Source organism: Bombina bombina, chromosome 5, assembly GCF_027579735.1.
Source record: "Bombina bombina isolate aBomBom1 chromosome 5, aBomBom1.pri, whole genome shotgun sequence".
Lineage (NCBI taxonomy): Eukaryota > Metazoa > Chordata > Amphibia > Anura > Bombinatoridae > Bombina > Bombina bombina.
Window position 1 is genome coordinate 1051790064 of NC_069503.1, and position 18266 is coordinate 1051808329.

An 18266-nucleotide genomic window follows, 5' to 3' on the forward strand; every position below is an offset into this window, starting at 1 on the left:
ACAGAAGCTTCATTTTGAATGCCCATGAGGAAGCAACAGCCCTAGTGGAATAAGCCGTAACTCTTTCAGGAGATTTCTGTCCAGCAGTCTCATAAGCAAAACAGATGATACTCTTCAGTCAAAAAGAAAGAGAGATAGCCGTAGCTTTCTGACCCTTACGTTTCCCAGAGAAAACGACAAATAAAAAAGACTACTGACGAAAGTCCTTAGTTGCTTGTAAATAAAAAATTTAAAGCACAGACCACGTCCACATAGTGCAAAAGATGATCCTTTGGAGAAGAAGGATAAGGACACAAGGAAAGAAACACAATTTGCTGATAAATGTTCCTGTTTGAAGCAACTTTAGGAATGAATCCTAGGTTAGTACGTAAAACTACCTCTCATTAGAATGAAAAATAAGGGAAGGAGAATTGTATTGTAATGCCGAAAGTTCAGACACTCTTCGAGCTGAAGAAATGGCAACAAGAAATAAAACTTTCCAAGATAACAACTTAATATATAAGGTATGCATAGGCTCAAACGGAACCCCTTGAAGAACTTTGAGAACTAAATTCAGACTCCATGGAGGAGTAATTGGTTTAAACACAGGCCTGAGTCTAACCAAAGCCTGACAAAAGGATTGAATATCTGGGACATCCGCCAGACGTTTATGTAACAAAATAGACAAGGCAGAGATCTAACCCCTTAGGGAACTTGCCGATAAACTCTTCTCCAATCCATCTTGGAGAAAAAACTAAATTCTAGGAATCCTAACTCTACTCCATGAGTAGCCCTTGGATTCACACCAAAAAAGATATCTACACCATATCTTATGGTAAATCTTACTAGTCACAGGCTTCCGAGCCTGGATCATGGTCTCTATGACCAAATCTGAAAACCCCCGCTTGGATAGGATTAAGCGTTCAATCTCCAAGCAGTCAGCTTCAAAGAAACTAGATGTAGGTGAAGAAAGGGCCCTTGAATGAGAAGGTCTTTCCTCAACGGAAGTTTCCAAGGTGGCAGTGATGACATCCACCAGGTCTGCATACCAAATCGTGCGAGGCCACGCAGGAGCAATGAGGATCACTGATGCCCTCTCCTGTTTGATTCGAGCAATGACTCGAGGAAGAAGCGCAAACGGAGGAAATAGGCATGCAAGATCGAATGACCAAGGAACTGCCAGAGCATCTGTCAGTTCTGCCTGGGGATCCCTGGACCTCGACCCGTATCTCGGAAGCTTGGCATTCTGCGAGATGCCATGAGATCTAACTCCGGCCAACCCCATTTCAGAATCAGGTTGGGGAATACTTCCGGATGGAGTTCCCACTCTCCCAGATGAAAAGTCTGTCTGCTCAGAAAATCTGCCTCCCAATTGTCTACCCCTGGGATATGGATCGCTGACAGATGGCAAGAATGGGCCTCCGCCCACTGTATTATCTTGGCTACCTCAGTCATCGCTAAGGAACTCCTCGTTCCTCCTTGATGATTGATGTAAGCCACTGTTGTTATGTTGTCCTTCTGAAATCTGAATAACTGAGGCGAAGCCAACTGAGGCCAGACCAGAAGAGCATTGAAGATCGCGCTCAATTCTAGGATGTTTATAGGAAGAACAGACTCTGCCTGAGTCCACACTCCCTGAGCCCTTAGGGAACCCGAGACAGCTCGCCACCCTAGAAGGCTGGAATTCGTTGTCACTATCACCCAGGATGGTCTGCGAGCATGTTCCTTGGGATAGGTGATCCAGAGACAACCACCAAAGAAGAGAGTCCCTTGTCTCCTGATCCAGAGTTATTTGAAGAGACAAGTCTGCATAGGCTCCGTTCCATTCGGCTCCTAGCATGCTTAACTGCAGAGGTCTGAGGTGGAACAGAACGGGATGATGTCCATTGCCGTCATCATCAGTCCAAATTACTTACATGCACTGAGCCACTGAAGGCTGAGAAGTGGACTGAAGGACTAGACCAGTATCGATAGACTTTGATTTCCTGACCTCAGTCAGAAAAATCTTCATTGATATGGAATTTATTATGATTCCCAAGAAAGTTACCCTTGTGATTGGGACTAAGGAACAATTTTCCAAATTCACCTTCCACCCGTGAGATCACGGGAACTATAACACCATGTCCGTGTAAATCTTGCTTGCTGTAAGGATGACGCCTGTACTAGGATATCATCCAGATAGGGTGCCACTGCAATGTCCCATAATTGAAGCACCACCAACAGCGATTCCAGATCCTTTGTGGAAACTCAGAGCTGTGGCAAGACCGAAAGGAAGAGCCACGAACAGGAAGCGTTAATCCAGAAAAGCAAACCCTAGAACCCAAGACGATTCTCGTGAACGTCCTTTAATTCCACTGTTGTCATAAATTGACCCTCTTGGAACAAGGAAAGAATGGAACAAATGAATAGTTTCCATCTTGAAGGATGGTACACTAAGAATTTCGTGTAGACTCTTGAGATCTGTATAGGAACTGGAACAATCACACCCAAGTCTGAGAAGTCTCCTACGCAGTCTAAGAACGCCTCTCCTTTTGTCTGATCTGCAGACAATCTTGAAAACAGAAACCTGCCTCTGGGAGGAAAACTATTAAGCTTGAAACTCAACTTGAGCGAAGACGGAAAGTCAGCCCCCAACAAGATCCGATCCCAGATCGGAGGCATGTACTCCATGCTGTCTTTGATTCAACAGCAGGCTATGTGTTTTTTTGTTTGTTTTTTAAATACATCAAGCCAGGTCCCAACAAGGTCTGCTCCTGGAAAGGAATCACCAAAAGCTTAGGCTTAGAGCATATATCCGTAGAACAAGGCTCTAACCATAAGGTTCCATGATCTGGAACAGAGCAACCTAGGCGCCCAGTTTGATAACTGGAAGGGAAGAAATTAAAATAAAGGAATTAGCCAATATGAAAGCTTTTATCCAGTCCTGAATTTTATCCAGGGAAGTTTCTGACTTAATAGCATCAGACAACGCATCAAACCAATATGCCGTCACACAAGTGACAGTAGCAAAGTACACAGTTGGTTGCCATTGTAAGCCCTGGTGTACATCCCATTTCTACATTTTTGTCCATAGGACCTTTAAAAAAACCGAACTATCCTCTAAGGGTATAGTAGTTCTCTTAGCTAAGTTGAAACTACTCCTTCCCCCATAGGGAATGTTTGTCCAGCCTTCTTAGCTGAGTCAGCTATGGGAAACAGTATTGTAAATATAGGAAATGCATCCAACCCTATAATTTCACTAGTATAGGTTACACCTGAAGTGTCTTTACTGGACGTACTATGTCGGGGTCGCCCAGGATAGTTAAAAAACCCTCAAGTAACAATTCCATCTGAGACTGAGAATTTTCTCTCAGATAATCCCAAAGTATCTGCCTCCCTCAGTAACATGGAGGAACCATTCGGAATAGCAACTCCTCTAGTAATGTTTTCTACCTCGTGGGAAAAACATATAATGCATCATAACTCCGAGTTGAGTGTGAAGGAAATGCAGGGCACTGCATGTGGGCCATAAAATTTCGAGGGACACTATAGGAGAAATTTGTGCAATAACGTGACCAATGTTAACAGACTCCCAAACAGCAATCGCCTTAGAGGGAGTAGGAATACATTTTAATAAATTTTTCACATAAAAAACTTTACTGTTCCTTTAAATCTGAAAAGTAACTTTATTCTTATGCGCCTTTGTTTCATCCTAAGTCACAAAGGATGAATTAACAAATAAACAGCTGAAATTCATTTAATAAAATGTACACAGAAAAAACGTAACTGTCTCTTTAAATCTTAAAAGTAACTCCCTATTTTTGTGTGCTTTTGTTCCATCCTACGTCACAAAGGATAAATTATCAAATAAACAGCTGCAATTCTTTTAATAAAATTTACACAGAAAAAAATGTTACTGTCTCTTTAACCCCTTAACGACCGAGGACGTGCAGGGTACGTCCTCAAAAAAAAGGCAGTTAACGCCTGAGGACGTACCCTGCACGTCCTCGTGTGGAAAGCAGCTGGAAGCGATCCTGTTTGCTTCCAGCTGCTTTCCGGTTATTGCAGTGATGCCTCGATATGGAGGCATCCTGCAATAACCTTTTGAAGCCATCCGATGCAGAGAGAGCCACTCTGTGGCCCTCTCTGCACCGGAGATTGGTGGCTTCCTTCGTTGGTGGGTGGGAGCAGTACCGGGAGGCGGGTGGCGGCCATCGATGGCCCTGGAGATGTGGAGGGGGGCGGGATCGGGGGCGGGGATGCCCGGGGGCGCGCACGGACGCGCGCGCGTGAACGGGAGGGCGGGGGCGGGCGCGTGCACGGGGAGGGAGCGGGTGGGAACCGCTACACTACAGAAAAAGGCAATCAGTTAAAAAAAGTAAAAAAAAAAAATACGATCAATGAGGTGGTGGGGGTTTGTGGTGGGGGGTATTTGGGGAAGCTACACTACAGAAAAAAAAAAAACTAAGAAAAAAAAAAATAAAGCCCTTTTTTGTGCAAGCTGGGCAGTACCCAAGCAGCTGCCAGTACCCAAGATGGCCCCCAATAAGGCAGATAGGGAAGGTTACAGAGCTGTTTTGGGGGGGATCAGGGAGGTTGGAGGCTAAGGGGGGTCCTACACAGCAGAAGAATTATTTTTTTTTTTTTTAAAAAAAAACCTAAACCCCCCAAAAAGCTTTTATTTTAGTACTGGCAGACTTTCTGCCAGTACTTAAGATGGCGGGGACAATTGTGGGGTGGGGGAGGGAAGGGAGCTGTTTGGGAGGGATCAGGGGGTCTGATGTGTCAGGTGGGAGGCTGATCTCTACACTAAAGCTAAAATTAACCCTGCAAGCTCCCTACAAACTTCCTAATTAACCCCTTCACTGCTAGCCATAATACACGTGTGATGCGCAGCAGCATTTTGCGGCCTTCTAATTACCAGAAAGCAATGCCAAAGTCATATATATCTGCTATTTCTGAACAAAGGGGATCCCAGAGAAGCATTTACAACCATTTGTGCCATAATTGCACAAGCTGTTTGTAAATGATTTCAGTGAGAAACCTAAAATTGTGAAAAATGTAACGTTTTTTTTTTATTTGATCACATTTGGCGGTAAAATGGTGGCATGAAATATACCAAAATGGGCCTAGATCAATACTTTGTGTTGTCTACTACACTACACTAAAGCTAAAATTAACCATACAAGCTCCCTACAAGCTCCCTAATTAACCCCTGCACTGCTGGGCATAATACACGTGTGGTGCGCAGCGGCATTTAGCGGCCTTCTAATTACCAAAAAGCAATGCCAAAGCCATATATGTCTGCTATTTCTGAACAAAGGGGATCCCAGAGAAGCATTTACAACCATTTGTGCCATAATTGCACAAGCTGTTTGTAAATAATTTCAGTGAGAAACCGAAAGTTTGTGAAAAAATTTGTGAAAAAGTGAACGATTTTTTGTATTTGATTGCATTTGGCGGTGAAATGGTGGCATGAAATATACCAAAATTGGCCTAGATCAATACTTTGGGATGTCTTCTAAAAAAAATATATACATGTCAATTGATATTCAGGGATTCCTGAAAGATATTAGTGTTCCAATGTAACTAGCGCTAATTTTGAAAAAAAGTAGTTTGGAAATAGCAAAATGCTACTTGTATTTATGGCCCTATAGCTTTCAAAAAAAGCAAAGAACATGTAAATATTAGGTATTTCTAAACTCAGGACAAAATTTAGAAACTATTTAGCATGTTTTCTTTTTGGTGGTTGTAGATGTGTAACAGATTTTGGGGGTCAAAGTTAAAAAAAACATAATTTATGCTTACCTGATAAATTCCTTTCTTCTGTAGTGTGATCAGTCCACGGGTCATCATTACTTCTGGGATATTACTCCTCCCCAACAGGAAGTGCAAGAGGATTCACCCAGCAGAGCTGCATATAGCTCCTCCCCTCTACGTCACTCCCAGTCATTCGACCAAGGACCAACGAGAAAGGAAAAGCCAAGGGTGAAGTGGTGACTGGAGTATAAATTAAAAAATATTTACCTGCCTTAAAAACAGGGAGGGCCGTGGACTGATCACACTACAGAAGAAAGGAATTTATCAGGTAAGCATAAATTATGTTTTCTTCTGTTAAGTGTGATCAGTCCACGGGTCATCATTACTTCTGGGATACCAATACCAAAGCAAAAGTACACGGATGACGGGAGGGATAGGCAGGCTCTTTATACAGAAGGAACCACTGCCTGAAGAACCTTTCTCCCAAAAATAGCCTCCGATGAAGCAAAAGTGTCAAATTTGTAAATTTGGAAAAAGTATGAAGCGAAGACCAAGTTGCAGCCTTGCAAATCTGTTCAACAGAGGCCTCATTCTTGAAGGCCCAAGTGGAAGCCACAGCTCTAGTAGAATGAGCTGTAATTCTTTCAGGAGGCTGCTGTCCAGCAGTCTCATAAGCTAAACGAATTATGCTACGAAGCCAAAAAGAAAGAGAGGTAGCGGAAGCTTTTTGACCTCTCCTCTGCCCAGAGTAAATGACAAACAGAGAAGACGTTTGTCGAAATTCCTTAGTTGCCTGTAAGTAAAATTTTAGAGCACGGACTACATCCAGGTTGTGCAGTAGACGTTCCTTCTTTGAAGAAGGATTTGGGCATAAAGAAGGAACAACAATCTCTTGATTGATATTCCTGTTAGTAACTACCTTAGGTAAGAACCCAGGTTTAGTACGCAGGACTACCTTATCCGAATGAAAAAACAAATAAGGAGAATCACAATGTAAGGCTGATAATTCAGAGACTCTTCGAGCCGAGGAAATAGCCATTAAAAATAGAACTTTCCAAGATAACAACTTTATATCAATGGAATGAAGGGGTTCAAACGGAACGCCCTGTAAAACATTAAGAACAAGGTTTAAACTCCATGGTGGAGCAACAGTTTTAAACACAGGCTTAATCCTGGTCAAAGCCTGACAAAAAGCCTGGACGTCAGGAACTTCTGACAGACGTTTGTGTAACAGAATGGACAGAGCTGAGATCTGTCCCTTTAATGAACTAGCAGATAAACCCTTTTCTAAACCTTCTTGTAGAAAAGACAATATCCTAGGAATCCTAACCTTACTCCAAGAGTAACCTTTGGATTCACACCAATATAGGTATTTACGCCATATCTTATGGTAAATCTTTCTGGTAACAGGTTTCCTAGCCTGTATTAAGGTATTAATAACTGACTCAGAAAACCCACGTCTTGATAAAATCAAGCGTTCAATTTCCAAGCAGTCAGCTTCAGAGAAGTTAGATTTTGATCTTTGAAGGGACCCTGTATCAGAAGGTCCTGTTTCAGAGGTAGAGACCAAGGTGGACAGGATGACATGTCCACCAGGTCTGCATACCAAGTCCTGCGTGGCCACGCAGGTGCTATTAGAATCACTGATGCTCTCTCTTGTTTGATTCTGGCAATCAATCGCGGAAGCAACGGGAAGGGTGGAAACACGTAAGCCATCCTGAAGTCCCAAGGTGCTGTCAGAGCATCTATCAGGACTGCTCCTGGATCCCTGGATCTGGACCCGTAACGAGAAAGCTTGGCGTTCTGTCGAGACGCCATGAGATCTATCTCTGGTTTGCCCCAACGTCGAAGTATTTGGGCAAAGACCTCCGGATGAAGTTCCCACTCCCCCGGATGAAAAGTCTGACGACTTAAGAAATCCGCCTCCCAGTTCTCCACTCCCGGGATGTGGATTGCTGACAGGTGGCAAGAGTGAGACTCTGCCCAGAGAATTATCTTTGATACTTCCATCATAGCTAGGGAGCTTCTTGTCCCTCCCTGATGGTTGATGTAAGCTACAGTCGTGATGTTGTCCGACTGAAACCTGATGAACCCCCGAGTTGTCAACTGGGGCCAAGCCAGGAGGGCATTGAGAACTGCTCTCAATTCCAGAATGTTTATTGGCAGGAGACTCTCCTCCTGACTCCATTGTCCCTGAGCCTTCAGAGAATTCCAGACGGCACCCCAACCTAGAAGGCTGGCGTCTGTTGTTACAATTGTCCAGTCTGGTCTGCTGAATGGCATCCCCCTGGACAGATGTGGCCGAGAAAGCCACCATAGAAGAGAATTTCTGGTCTCTTGATCCAGATTCAGAGAAGGGGATAAGTCTGAGTAATCCCCATTCCACTGACTTAGCATGCACAGTTGCAGTGGTCTGAGGTGTAAGCGTGCAAAGGGTACTATGTCCATTGCCGCTACCATTAAGCCGATTACCTCCATGCATTGAGCCACTGACGGGTGTTGAATGGAATGAAGGGTGCGGCAAGCACTTTGAAGTCTTGTTAGCCTGTCCTCTGTCAGGTAAATCTTCATTTCTACAGAATCTATAAGAGTCCCCAGGAAGGGAACTCTTGTGAGTGGAACGAGTGAACTTTTCTTTTCGTTCACCTTCCATCCATGTGACCTTAGAAATGCCAGCACTAACTCTGTATGAGACTTGGCAGTTTGAAAGCTTGAAGCTTGTATCAGAATGTCGTCTAGGTATGGAGCTACCGAGATTCCCCGCGGTCTTAGTACCGCCAGAAGAGCACCCAGAACCTTTGTGAAGATTCTTGGAGCTGTAGCCAATCCGAATGGAAGAGCCACAAACTGGTAATGCCTGTCTAGGAAGGCAAACCTTAGGTACCGATAATGCTCTTTGTGAATCGGTATGTGAAGGTAAGCATCTTTTAAATCTACAGTGGTCATGTACTGACCCTCTTGGATCATAGGTAAAATTGTCCGAATAGTCTCCATCTTGAACGATGGAACTCTTAGGAATTTGTTTAGGATCTTTAAGTCCAGGATTGGTCTGAAAGTTCCCTCTTTTTTGGGAACCACAAACAGATTTGAGTAAAACCCCTGTCCCTGTTCCGATCGTGGAACTGGATGGATTACTCCCATTAACAAGAGCTCTTGTACGCAGCGTAGAAACGCCTCTTTCTTTGTCTGGATTGTTGACAATCTTGACAGATGAAATCTCTCTCTTGGAGGAGAGTATTTGAAGTCCAGAAGGTATCCCTGAGATATTATCTCTAGCGCCCAGGGATCCTGAACATCTCTTGCCCAAGCCTGGGCGAAGAGAGAAAGTCTGCCCCCCACTAGATCCGATCCCGGATCGGGGGCCCTCAATTCATGCTGTTTTAGGGGCAGCAGCAGGTTTCCTAGTCTGCTTGCCCTTGTTCCAGGACTGGTTAGGTTTCCAGCCTTGTCTGTAGCGAGCAACAGCTCCTTCCTGTTTTGGTGCAGAGGAAGTTGATGCTGCTCCAGCTTTGAAATTACGAAAGGAACGAAAATTAGACTGTCTAGTCTTGGCTTTGGCTTTGTCCTGAGGCAGGGCATGGCCTTTACCTCCTGTAATGTCAGCGATAATCTCTTTCAACCCGGGCCCGAATAAGGTCTGCCCTTTGAAAGGTATATTAAGCAATTTAGACTTAGAAGTAACATCAGCTGACCAGGATTTTAGCCACAGCGCCCTGCGTGCCTGAATGGCGAATCCTGAATTCTTCGCCGTAAGTTTAGTAAGATGTACTACGGCCTCCGAAATGAATGAATTAGCTAGTTTAAGGACTCTAAGCCTGTCCGTAATGTCGTCCAGAGTAGCTGAACCAATGTTCTCTTCCAGAGACTCAATCCAGAATGCCGCTGCAGCCGTGATCGGCGCAATGCATGCAAGGGGTTGCAATATAAAACCTTGTTGAACAAACATTTTCTTAAGGTAACCCTCTAACTTTTTATCCATTGGATCTGAAAAAGCACAGCTATCCTCCACCGGGATAGTGGTACGCTTAGCTAAGGTAGAAACGGCTCCCTCCACCTTAGGGACCGTTTGCCATAAGTCCCTTGTGGTGGCGTCTATTGGAAACATTTTTCTAAATATCGGAGGGGGTGAGAACGGCACACCGGGTCTATCCCACTCCTTAGTAACAATTTCAGTAAGTCTCTTAGGTATAGGAAAAACCTCAGTACTCGTCGGTACCGCAAAATATTTATCCAACCTACACATTTTCTCTGGTATTGCAACTGTGTTACAATCATTCAGAGCCGCTAACACCTCCCCTAGTAATACACGGAGGTTTTCCAGTTTAAATTTAAAATTTGAAATATCTGAATCCAGTCTGTTTGGATCAGAACCGTCACCCACAGAATGAAGTTCTCCGTCCTCATGTTCTGCCACCTGTGACGCAGTGTCTGACATGGCCCTAATATTATCAGCGCACTCTGTTCTCACCCCAGAGTGATCACGCTTACCTCTTAGTTCTGGTAATTTAGCCAAAACCTCAGTCATAACAGTAGCCATATCCTGTAATGTGATTTGTAATGGCCGCCCAGATGTACTCGGCGCTACAATATCACGCACCTCCCTCTGAGCGGGAGATGTAGGTACTGACACGTGAGGCGAGTTAGTCGGCATAACTCTCCCCTCGTTGTTTGGTGAAATTTGTTCAATTTGTACAGATTGACTTTTATTTAAAGTAGCATCAATACAGTTAGTACATAAATTTCTATTGGGCTCCACTTTGGCATTGCAACAAATGACACAGGTATCATCCTCTGAATCAGACATGTCTAACACACTAGCAAATAAACTTGCAACTTGGAAATACAATTCAATTAGAATAATATTAAAACGTACTGTGCCTTTAAGAAGCACAGAAGATCTATGACAGTTGAAAATTAATAAATTGAAAAAGTTATAGCCTCAATCCTTGTAAACAACACAACTTTAGCAAAGGTTTAATCCCATTAGCAAAGATAACAAATTCTGAAAGCAGGAAACAAATTACAGAATAAACGTTTTTTATCTCAGTCAAACTATAATTCTCACAGCTCTGCTGAGAGAAATTACCTCCCTCAAAATAAGTTTTGAAGACCCCTGAGCTCTGTAGAGATGAACCGGATCATGCAGGGAATACAATGAGTTGCTGACTGAAATATTTGATGCGTAGTAAAAGCGCCAAAAAAACGGCCCCTCCCCCTCACACACAGCAGTGAGGGAGAACAGAAACTGTCAGAAAAACAGATTAAGCAACTGCCAAGTGGAAAAATAGTGCCCAAACATTTATTCACTCAGTACCTCAGTAAATGAAAACGATTTTACATTCCAGCAAAAACGTTAAACATAATCTCTAGTTATTAAACAGCTTTATGTATTTCTTACAGTGTAATTCTAGTGAAGTACCATTCCCCAGAATACTGAAGTGTAAAGTATACATACATGACATTATATCGGTATGGCAGGATTTTCTCATCAATTCCATTGTCAGAAAATAAAAACTGCTACATACCTCTATGCAGATTCATCTGCCCGCTGTCCCCTGATCTGAAGTTTACCTCTCCTCAGATGGCCGAGAAACAGCAATATGATCTTAACTACTCCGGCTAAAATCATAACAAAAACTCTGGTAGATTCTTCTTCAAACTCTGCCAGAGAGATAATAACACACTCCGGTGCTATTTTAAAATAACAAACTTTTGATTGAAGATATAAAACTAAGTATAATCACCATAGTCCTCTCACACATCCTATCTAGTCGTTGGGTGCAAGAGAATGACTGGGAGTGACGTAGAGGGGAGGAGCTATATGCAGCTCTGCTGGGTGAATCCTCTTGCACTTCCTGTTGGGGAGGAGTAATATCCCAGAAGTAATGATGACCCGTGGACTGATCACACTTAACAGAAGAAAGTGTGTTTTTTTCCATTTTTTCCTCATATTTTATAAAAAAAATTATAGTAAATTATAAGATATGATGAAAATAATGGTATTTTTAGAAAGTTAATTTAATGGCGAGAAAAACGGTATATAATATGTGTGGGTACAGTAAATGAGTAAGAGGGAAATTACAGCTAAACACAAACACCGCAAAAATGTAAAAATAGCCTTGGTCCCAAACGGACAGAAAATGGAAAAGTGCTGTGGTCATTAAGGGGTTAAATCATAAACGTAACTCTTTAATTTAAAAAGGAAACTTTTCTCTTTTCCTTTTATTATGCTTGTGTAAATAGGGCCAAACAGCCTAACTAAAAGTGCAATTTAACAGTATCCCTCAGCATGAAGCTGCCTGCCTGAATCAAGAACTAACTCCCTCAGCGTAGGACATGCAGATCCAGAACTGCACCGCAACAGGAAAGACAGACTCCAGTCCTAATTATGCTTAATGTATGTAAAAACACGTAATAGGACCGGAAACTGCACAACTTCCTCTTGCGCAGTGGAATTTAAAACTCTCCGGAAGAGAAGGGGAAAAAAGGTGGGCTATGCAAATGCCGCCTCCTCAAGGACCGCCCGTCGTGGGCGTTAACAATAAAAAAAAGCTCCCGGTCGGCATGATGTTTATGTAACCGCCGGGAGAAGTTGCAAATGTTACATTGCCCCAATGTCTAAAAAGAATAATCTCCTGGGTATGAAAGGAGAATTACTAATTAAATAAATAAAGCGCCCATTGAAAGTGAAGACAGAACAGTCATCTCCCGGTCGGCATGATTGTTTATCTAGATGTGGTCAATGCAATCATTAAATTGCCCCAATTCCAAATAGTCTCCTGAGTAAAAAAGGAGAAATACTTAATAACATGCGCAGTGTAATTTAATGTCCAATTACGCTCGCTGAGCGCAATGTCAGTACAGTCATCTCCGGTCAGCATGTTTGACTATGCAACCGCCGGGAGATGCGTGACAATTGATTGCCTGCGTGTAGCTGTCAACTATAATCTCCTAAATATAAAGGAGAAATCATACCTGAGTAATATAAAGTGCCCATAACTTCCACTAAGGGCTTCCTTATATGTCTTATTCACAACGTGAGTGGCCAACTTCTTCTGAGTTTACTTTCTTCTTTGAACCCCAGAATAAAAATCGGCACTTACCTCACATTCTGCCCGACAGCAAAGGCAGCTCTCAAGTTTGTGAAGTCCTATTCCTCACATGGACCTGTGAATTAAAAGAAAACACTGAGAAATATCCCTCAGATTTTTCCAGGTTAGGACAGTATATAGGAGGCACAGTGAGAATTATGTCCCACAAGTTCCCATTGCTTAAAAGCCACCAAATGCTCTACTATAGAGACTGATATGGACTATGGCTACACCATAGAACAAAGTAGCACTCTCTGGCACTACTTTAAAATAATAAACTCTTGATTGAAAAATCTATACTAACACCTCACTTTACCTCTTCCTATCACTAACGTAGGCAAAGAGAATGACTGGAGTGGGAGGGAAGGGAGGAGCTATATATACAGGTGTTCTTTGCCTCCTCCTGCTGACCAGGAGGTGAATATCCCACAAGTAAGGATGAAATCCGTGAACTCATTGTGTCTTTAAAAAGAAATAATTATAAGCAAATATACAAATCCATATCTATCTGTCTATCTATCTATAAATGATACAGCTCTTGACTATGTCACATGTCTCAGAGTAGAGTTCCAATTTCTACCCATTGCCCTATAATTACACTATCACTATATAATCATTGTATGATGAAAGCCTATAGTCCTCAGGTACTGATGCCATTCTATATGTTAATAGAAAATTGTAAGCCCCAAACTTTCTATCATGCACTTAAAAAGTTTAAAAAACATTTTAAAACCAATTTCTTTTTTCTTATATTTATTACTTTTGTTGAATAAGACATACAACGTTAACAGGAACAGGAATTTATAGGTATTTACATATATTATTAAACAAATCTCTATCAATTAATCCAAACGCTAACAGCTATAAATTCAATACCTATGTACAGCTAACGATTGGATGGACAAAATTAAATAATTTTGGGACACTTTTTTACATAGAAAGACAATTATAAAGTTATACTCACACAGCAACATTTAGGTCTTTACAAGTATAAATTCACTTTGCTTTCATGATTAAGCCAAACCCCTGCCAGGTATACATTCAATACCCATGTACAGCTGATATATGAATGGACAAATTAAATCATTTTGTGAAACTCATTGATGAGAAACTGCTGTACATTTTAGTCTGGCAAGTTGCATGTAGTGTCATATACTAGTTACAGAGGAAGTAAGTTCCCATGGTAAACTAATTATACAGTAAATATACAACTGCTATTGGGACAAAAGGCAAAGCACAAATCACAGAGTCATAAAGTATATTAATATAACCATGTTGGTTATGCAAAACTAGGGAATGGGTAATAAAGGAATTATATATCTTTTTTCCCTTTAAACAATAAAAAAGCAACTTGATTTTTCTCCAAACAAACTTACTCCATCGCAGAAAGATCCATATCAACTTCTTCTCCGTTCATCAATGGAATTTTTTTCTTCTTATTTCTTTAAAAAGGAATCAGAAAATAATCACAGGTTATGCATATTTCCAATCTGAATTATTGATTATCTCCTAATTTGACATCTTATCTGTTCCAATATGACTGTATTCCAATGTGTGCACCATTTGTGGTATGGTATAAGGATACCTAGGTAGACTTGGGAGAAGCTATGCATTACTGGACGCTAGTTGCTGATTGGTAGCTGCATATATATGTTTTTGACATTGGCTCACTCAATGTGCTCAGCTAGCTCCCAGTAGTGCCCTGCTGTTTCTTCAACAAAAGATACAGAGAATGAAGAAAATCTGATAATATAAGTAAACTGGAAAATTGTTTAAAATTGTGTGTGTGTGTTTCATGGCCCTTAAAACAGGCATTATGCTCAGTTTTCCATTAATCTAAAACAGGGTATTTTCAAAAGTTTTAAAAAAATAAACAGGAACACCTTAATTTTCCTTTTTCCTTGTCACAATTACGGAGTCTTGTTCCTTTTAGGCAATGCAAATGTGTGAGTGATCCTAACAGCCAGTGAGCATGTATACCGTAGTATCTGGTTTTCATTTGCACTTTAAGCTTTAACAGTCTTCTAAAATTCTTAATCTTTGCCCTTCTTGTGCAAAATAAATTTTTTAAACAAAATGTCAAGAAGAATTAAACTTTTATGATTCAGATAGGGCGTGTAATTCGAAACACTAAACCTGGGCAGGCTTATATGCTAATTTCTAAGCCCTTGAAGGCCACCACTTATCTGAATGCATCTGTTTTCACAGCTAGAGGGCGTTAATGCATGTGTGCCATATAAATAAAATTGTGCTCACATCCGTGGAGTTACTTATTAGAGGGCACTGATTGGCTAAAATGCAAGTCTGTCAAAAGAACTGAGATAAGGGGCAGTCTGCAGAGGCTTAGATACAAGGTAGTCAAAGAGGTAAAAAGTGTATTAATATAACCGTGTTGGTTATGCAAAACTGTGGAATGGGTAATAAAGGGTTTATCTACCTTTTTAAACAAAAAAAATTCTGGGGAGTAGACTGTCCCTTTAAGTAACTATTCTAGTGTTTGGGAAAAAGTAAACTTCCCTTGAGATAAAAAGTGGAAACATCTGGCAGTATATTTAGTTTTCCAGTGGTGAAGATGTAATGGCGTGACTTTAAAACTGACAATTGCTCTTTGACTGATCCCATTTGTGTATTGTGACACTGATAATGGTTACCTTCTGCTTTTGGAGTGGCAGGGTATGTCATGTTTAAGGCTGTTTTCTTCAATTTGTAGGGTATGGTTAAAAGATCCATCAAGCTCCTGGACTGTAACTTTAAGTGGTCCCTAAGAGAGAAAACAAGTCAGTCATTGTATCATTAAAGGGACATTGTACACTAGATTTTCTTTGCATACATGTTTTGTAAATGATCCCTTTATAAAGCCCATCTGGGAGTGTTTTTGTAAAAATGTAGTTTTGCTTATTTTTTAATAACATTGTGCTGATTTACAGACTCCTAACCAAGCCCCAAAGTGTGTATACTGATGTCTACAGATTCAAGCTTGCTCCTGTTTGTAAAATCTGTCTTTTCATATGCAGGGGAGGGGAGGGGGAGTCTTTATGTTTTCCCAGCCCCATTTCACTGGGTGTCCCAGCCTAACCTCATCAACAGAGCTAAACTGAGAATTTTTAAAATGTTTTATACTGTATTTTTAGATCAGTATCTGTGCATCTTATTCTTTACAGTAGTGTCTATTACATGCAGCTATATTGCAATTGGTGTATACAGTCCCTTTAAACAATTTTTCATGCATTGTATGTGTACGTATTAGGTTTTGCATAAACACATAACCTGCCTAAATAAAACCAACACCCAAAACGATAAAAAGTTATTTACAGGTTAGCTTACTTAGCACAAATAATGGTGCTTTTCTTCAAAATGTATTCAGTGTTGAAGAGTTTCTGATATGGACCTACAAATGGCTTTGCTTGCACGTATACAGACCATAGTCCAGCCTACTTGTTCTAAATAAGTGTGAGAGCGTTTAAAACACATAGAACAATTGTTTGCAAATGGATTACAAAGAAAACTAGTAATGAAAAACAATTCACCCATTATAGGGGGGGGGGGGCGGCTATTTTTCAAACTATCGCAAGTAGCAAGATGCCCTCTTACCACATATTTCTGGGTTCCAAGGGATGTGTAGTCCTGTTTTATTTCCAGCTCCAAAACATTTCTTTTTCTGTTAAATGCAAAACTGCCATAAAACTTGACAACACTGTTCTGGTCTCTGGAAGATATTGTTAAGTCAATGACAACAAAAAAACAATTGAATGCTGGAAAAATAAGAGAAAATATTGGTGGTGGGGGGAACCTTTTATTTTTCAATATAAAACAACACTGCTGATATTTCAATCCATATTGAGAATCACACATTGCCTAATTTCTAACAGACAGATACAGACACCAACATCTGACTTCACAGGTGGTCCTGAACTTCCAAGAGTTCACTGTGGTTACTTGATCATTACAATCAGTCAATTAAGATGAAATAAAAAGGCCCTTGGGAGGAAATCTGGTTAAGAGGCACAGCTGCTTAGTTTGCAATATTCAGGCAGCATCTGGGGAAAAGACCACATTGATTGCACTCAGCTACTGTTACACATGGACTGACTGCATAAAATGACTAAATAATACACAACTTGGTATGAAACATACGCAGAATGGCACAGCTTTTACACTATCTCATTTACTTCAGATAAATATTACAATCAATGTACAGAGCTAAAGAGTAGTTTAGCAAATAAAATATTTTCCATTGACGTCAAAGGGAGATCTCTTAACAGCCATACTAGAAAGCTACCTAGGGACTTGAAGCATCTTTCACTGTAGAGCTGGTCTTGAGGCTGGCCAGCAGCCAAGTGCATGTATTTAAACAGGATTCTGAGTAGGGATTAAATCGGGTTTAATGAAGAAACTTGTCCATATCAGAGTCAGTGGACTCCAAATTATATATGTCATATATATATCTATACTATAAATGCGTTTGTAATGTCCGTCGTCTTTGCAAGTTGCACGCGCAGCCAAAAGAATTCACCTGGATCTAGCGAAGCCGCGTCCAGGTGGATTCCGAAAATTACAGGGTGGTGAAAGAATCCACCACCGAAGTGGATTCTTTCACCACCCTGCCATCTTCGGAATCCACCGGGATACAGCGAGGGCAAAAAGAGCATTACAAAAAAAAACAAAAAAAACGACCAAAATAAGTATGAAAAAAAACACCTAACCGCACGCAATAAGTATTAAAAAAAAAATTACCGCCCGCAATAAGTAGTAAAAAAAAACCTAAGAGCCCGCAATAAGTATTTAAAAAAAAAACAACCTAACCGCCCGTACGAAGTATTAAGAAAAAAACAAACAACTACCAAATAAAATTATTAACTCCATAATCCGCAAACCCCAACATTGCAGACTACCTAATACATCTAGTAACCCCAAAACCGCCAACCCCCCACAACGCATTAAACCTAACTTACCTATTAACTCCTACATTGCCAACCCCCACAACGCAAAAAACTAATTTAATGACTAAGCCCCCTAACCTAACACCCCCTAATTTAACCCCTTAATTACAATAAAAATAAACTACATTACAATAAAAAAATACAAAAAAAAATTACATTAGATTAATCTAATTAAAAAAAAAATGCTAATATTACAAAAAATAATAAACACATTATCCAAAATAAAATAAATAAACCTAAAACCTTTTTGTAGGGCATTGCCCTAGGTTAAACAGGTCTTTTACATTAAAAATAAACAAAGTCCCCCCCTAACAGTAAAACCCCCCCACCCACCAAACCCCCCAAAATAAAAAAACAAACACTAAAAAACCTAAACTACCCATTGCCCTGAAAAGGGCATTTGTATGGGCATTGCCCTTAAAAGGGTATTTAGCTTTTTTTCACTGCCCTTAAAAGGGCATTCAGCTCTTTTTCAAAGAGCACAAAAAAAACCTATGTTAAAAAATAAAACAAAAAA

At 40.8% G+C, this 18266-nt stretch overlaps 1 protein-coding gene across 2 annotated transcripts in view; it reads right to left on the minus strand.

Moving 5' to 3' along the window:
* TAF2 (TATA-box binding protein associated factor 2) overlaps positions 1-18266 on the minus strand; it is a 382948-nt gene that overhangs the window by 237154 nt on the left and 127528 nt on the right. For both annotated transcript variants that reach the window (XM_053715318.1, XM_053715317.1), the window contains exons 13-15: positions 16401-16515; positions 15461-15570; positions 14186-14251 (exon numbers count right to left, since the gene is read on the minus strand). In XM_053715318.1, the coding sequence (XP_053571293.1) occupies positions 14186-14251; positions 15461-15570; positions 16401-16515 (291 nt within the window). The remainder of the gene's footprint in view (positions 1-14185; positions 14252-15460; positions 15571-16400; positions 16516-18266) is intronic.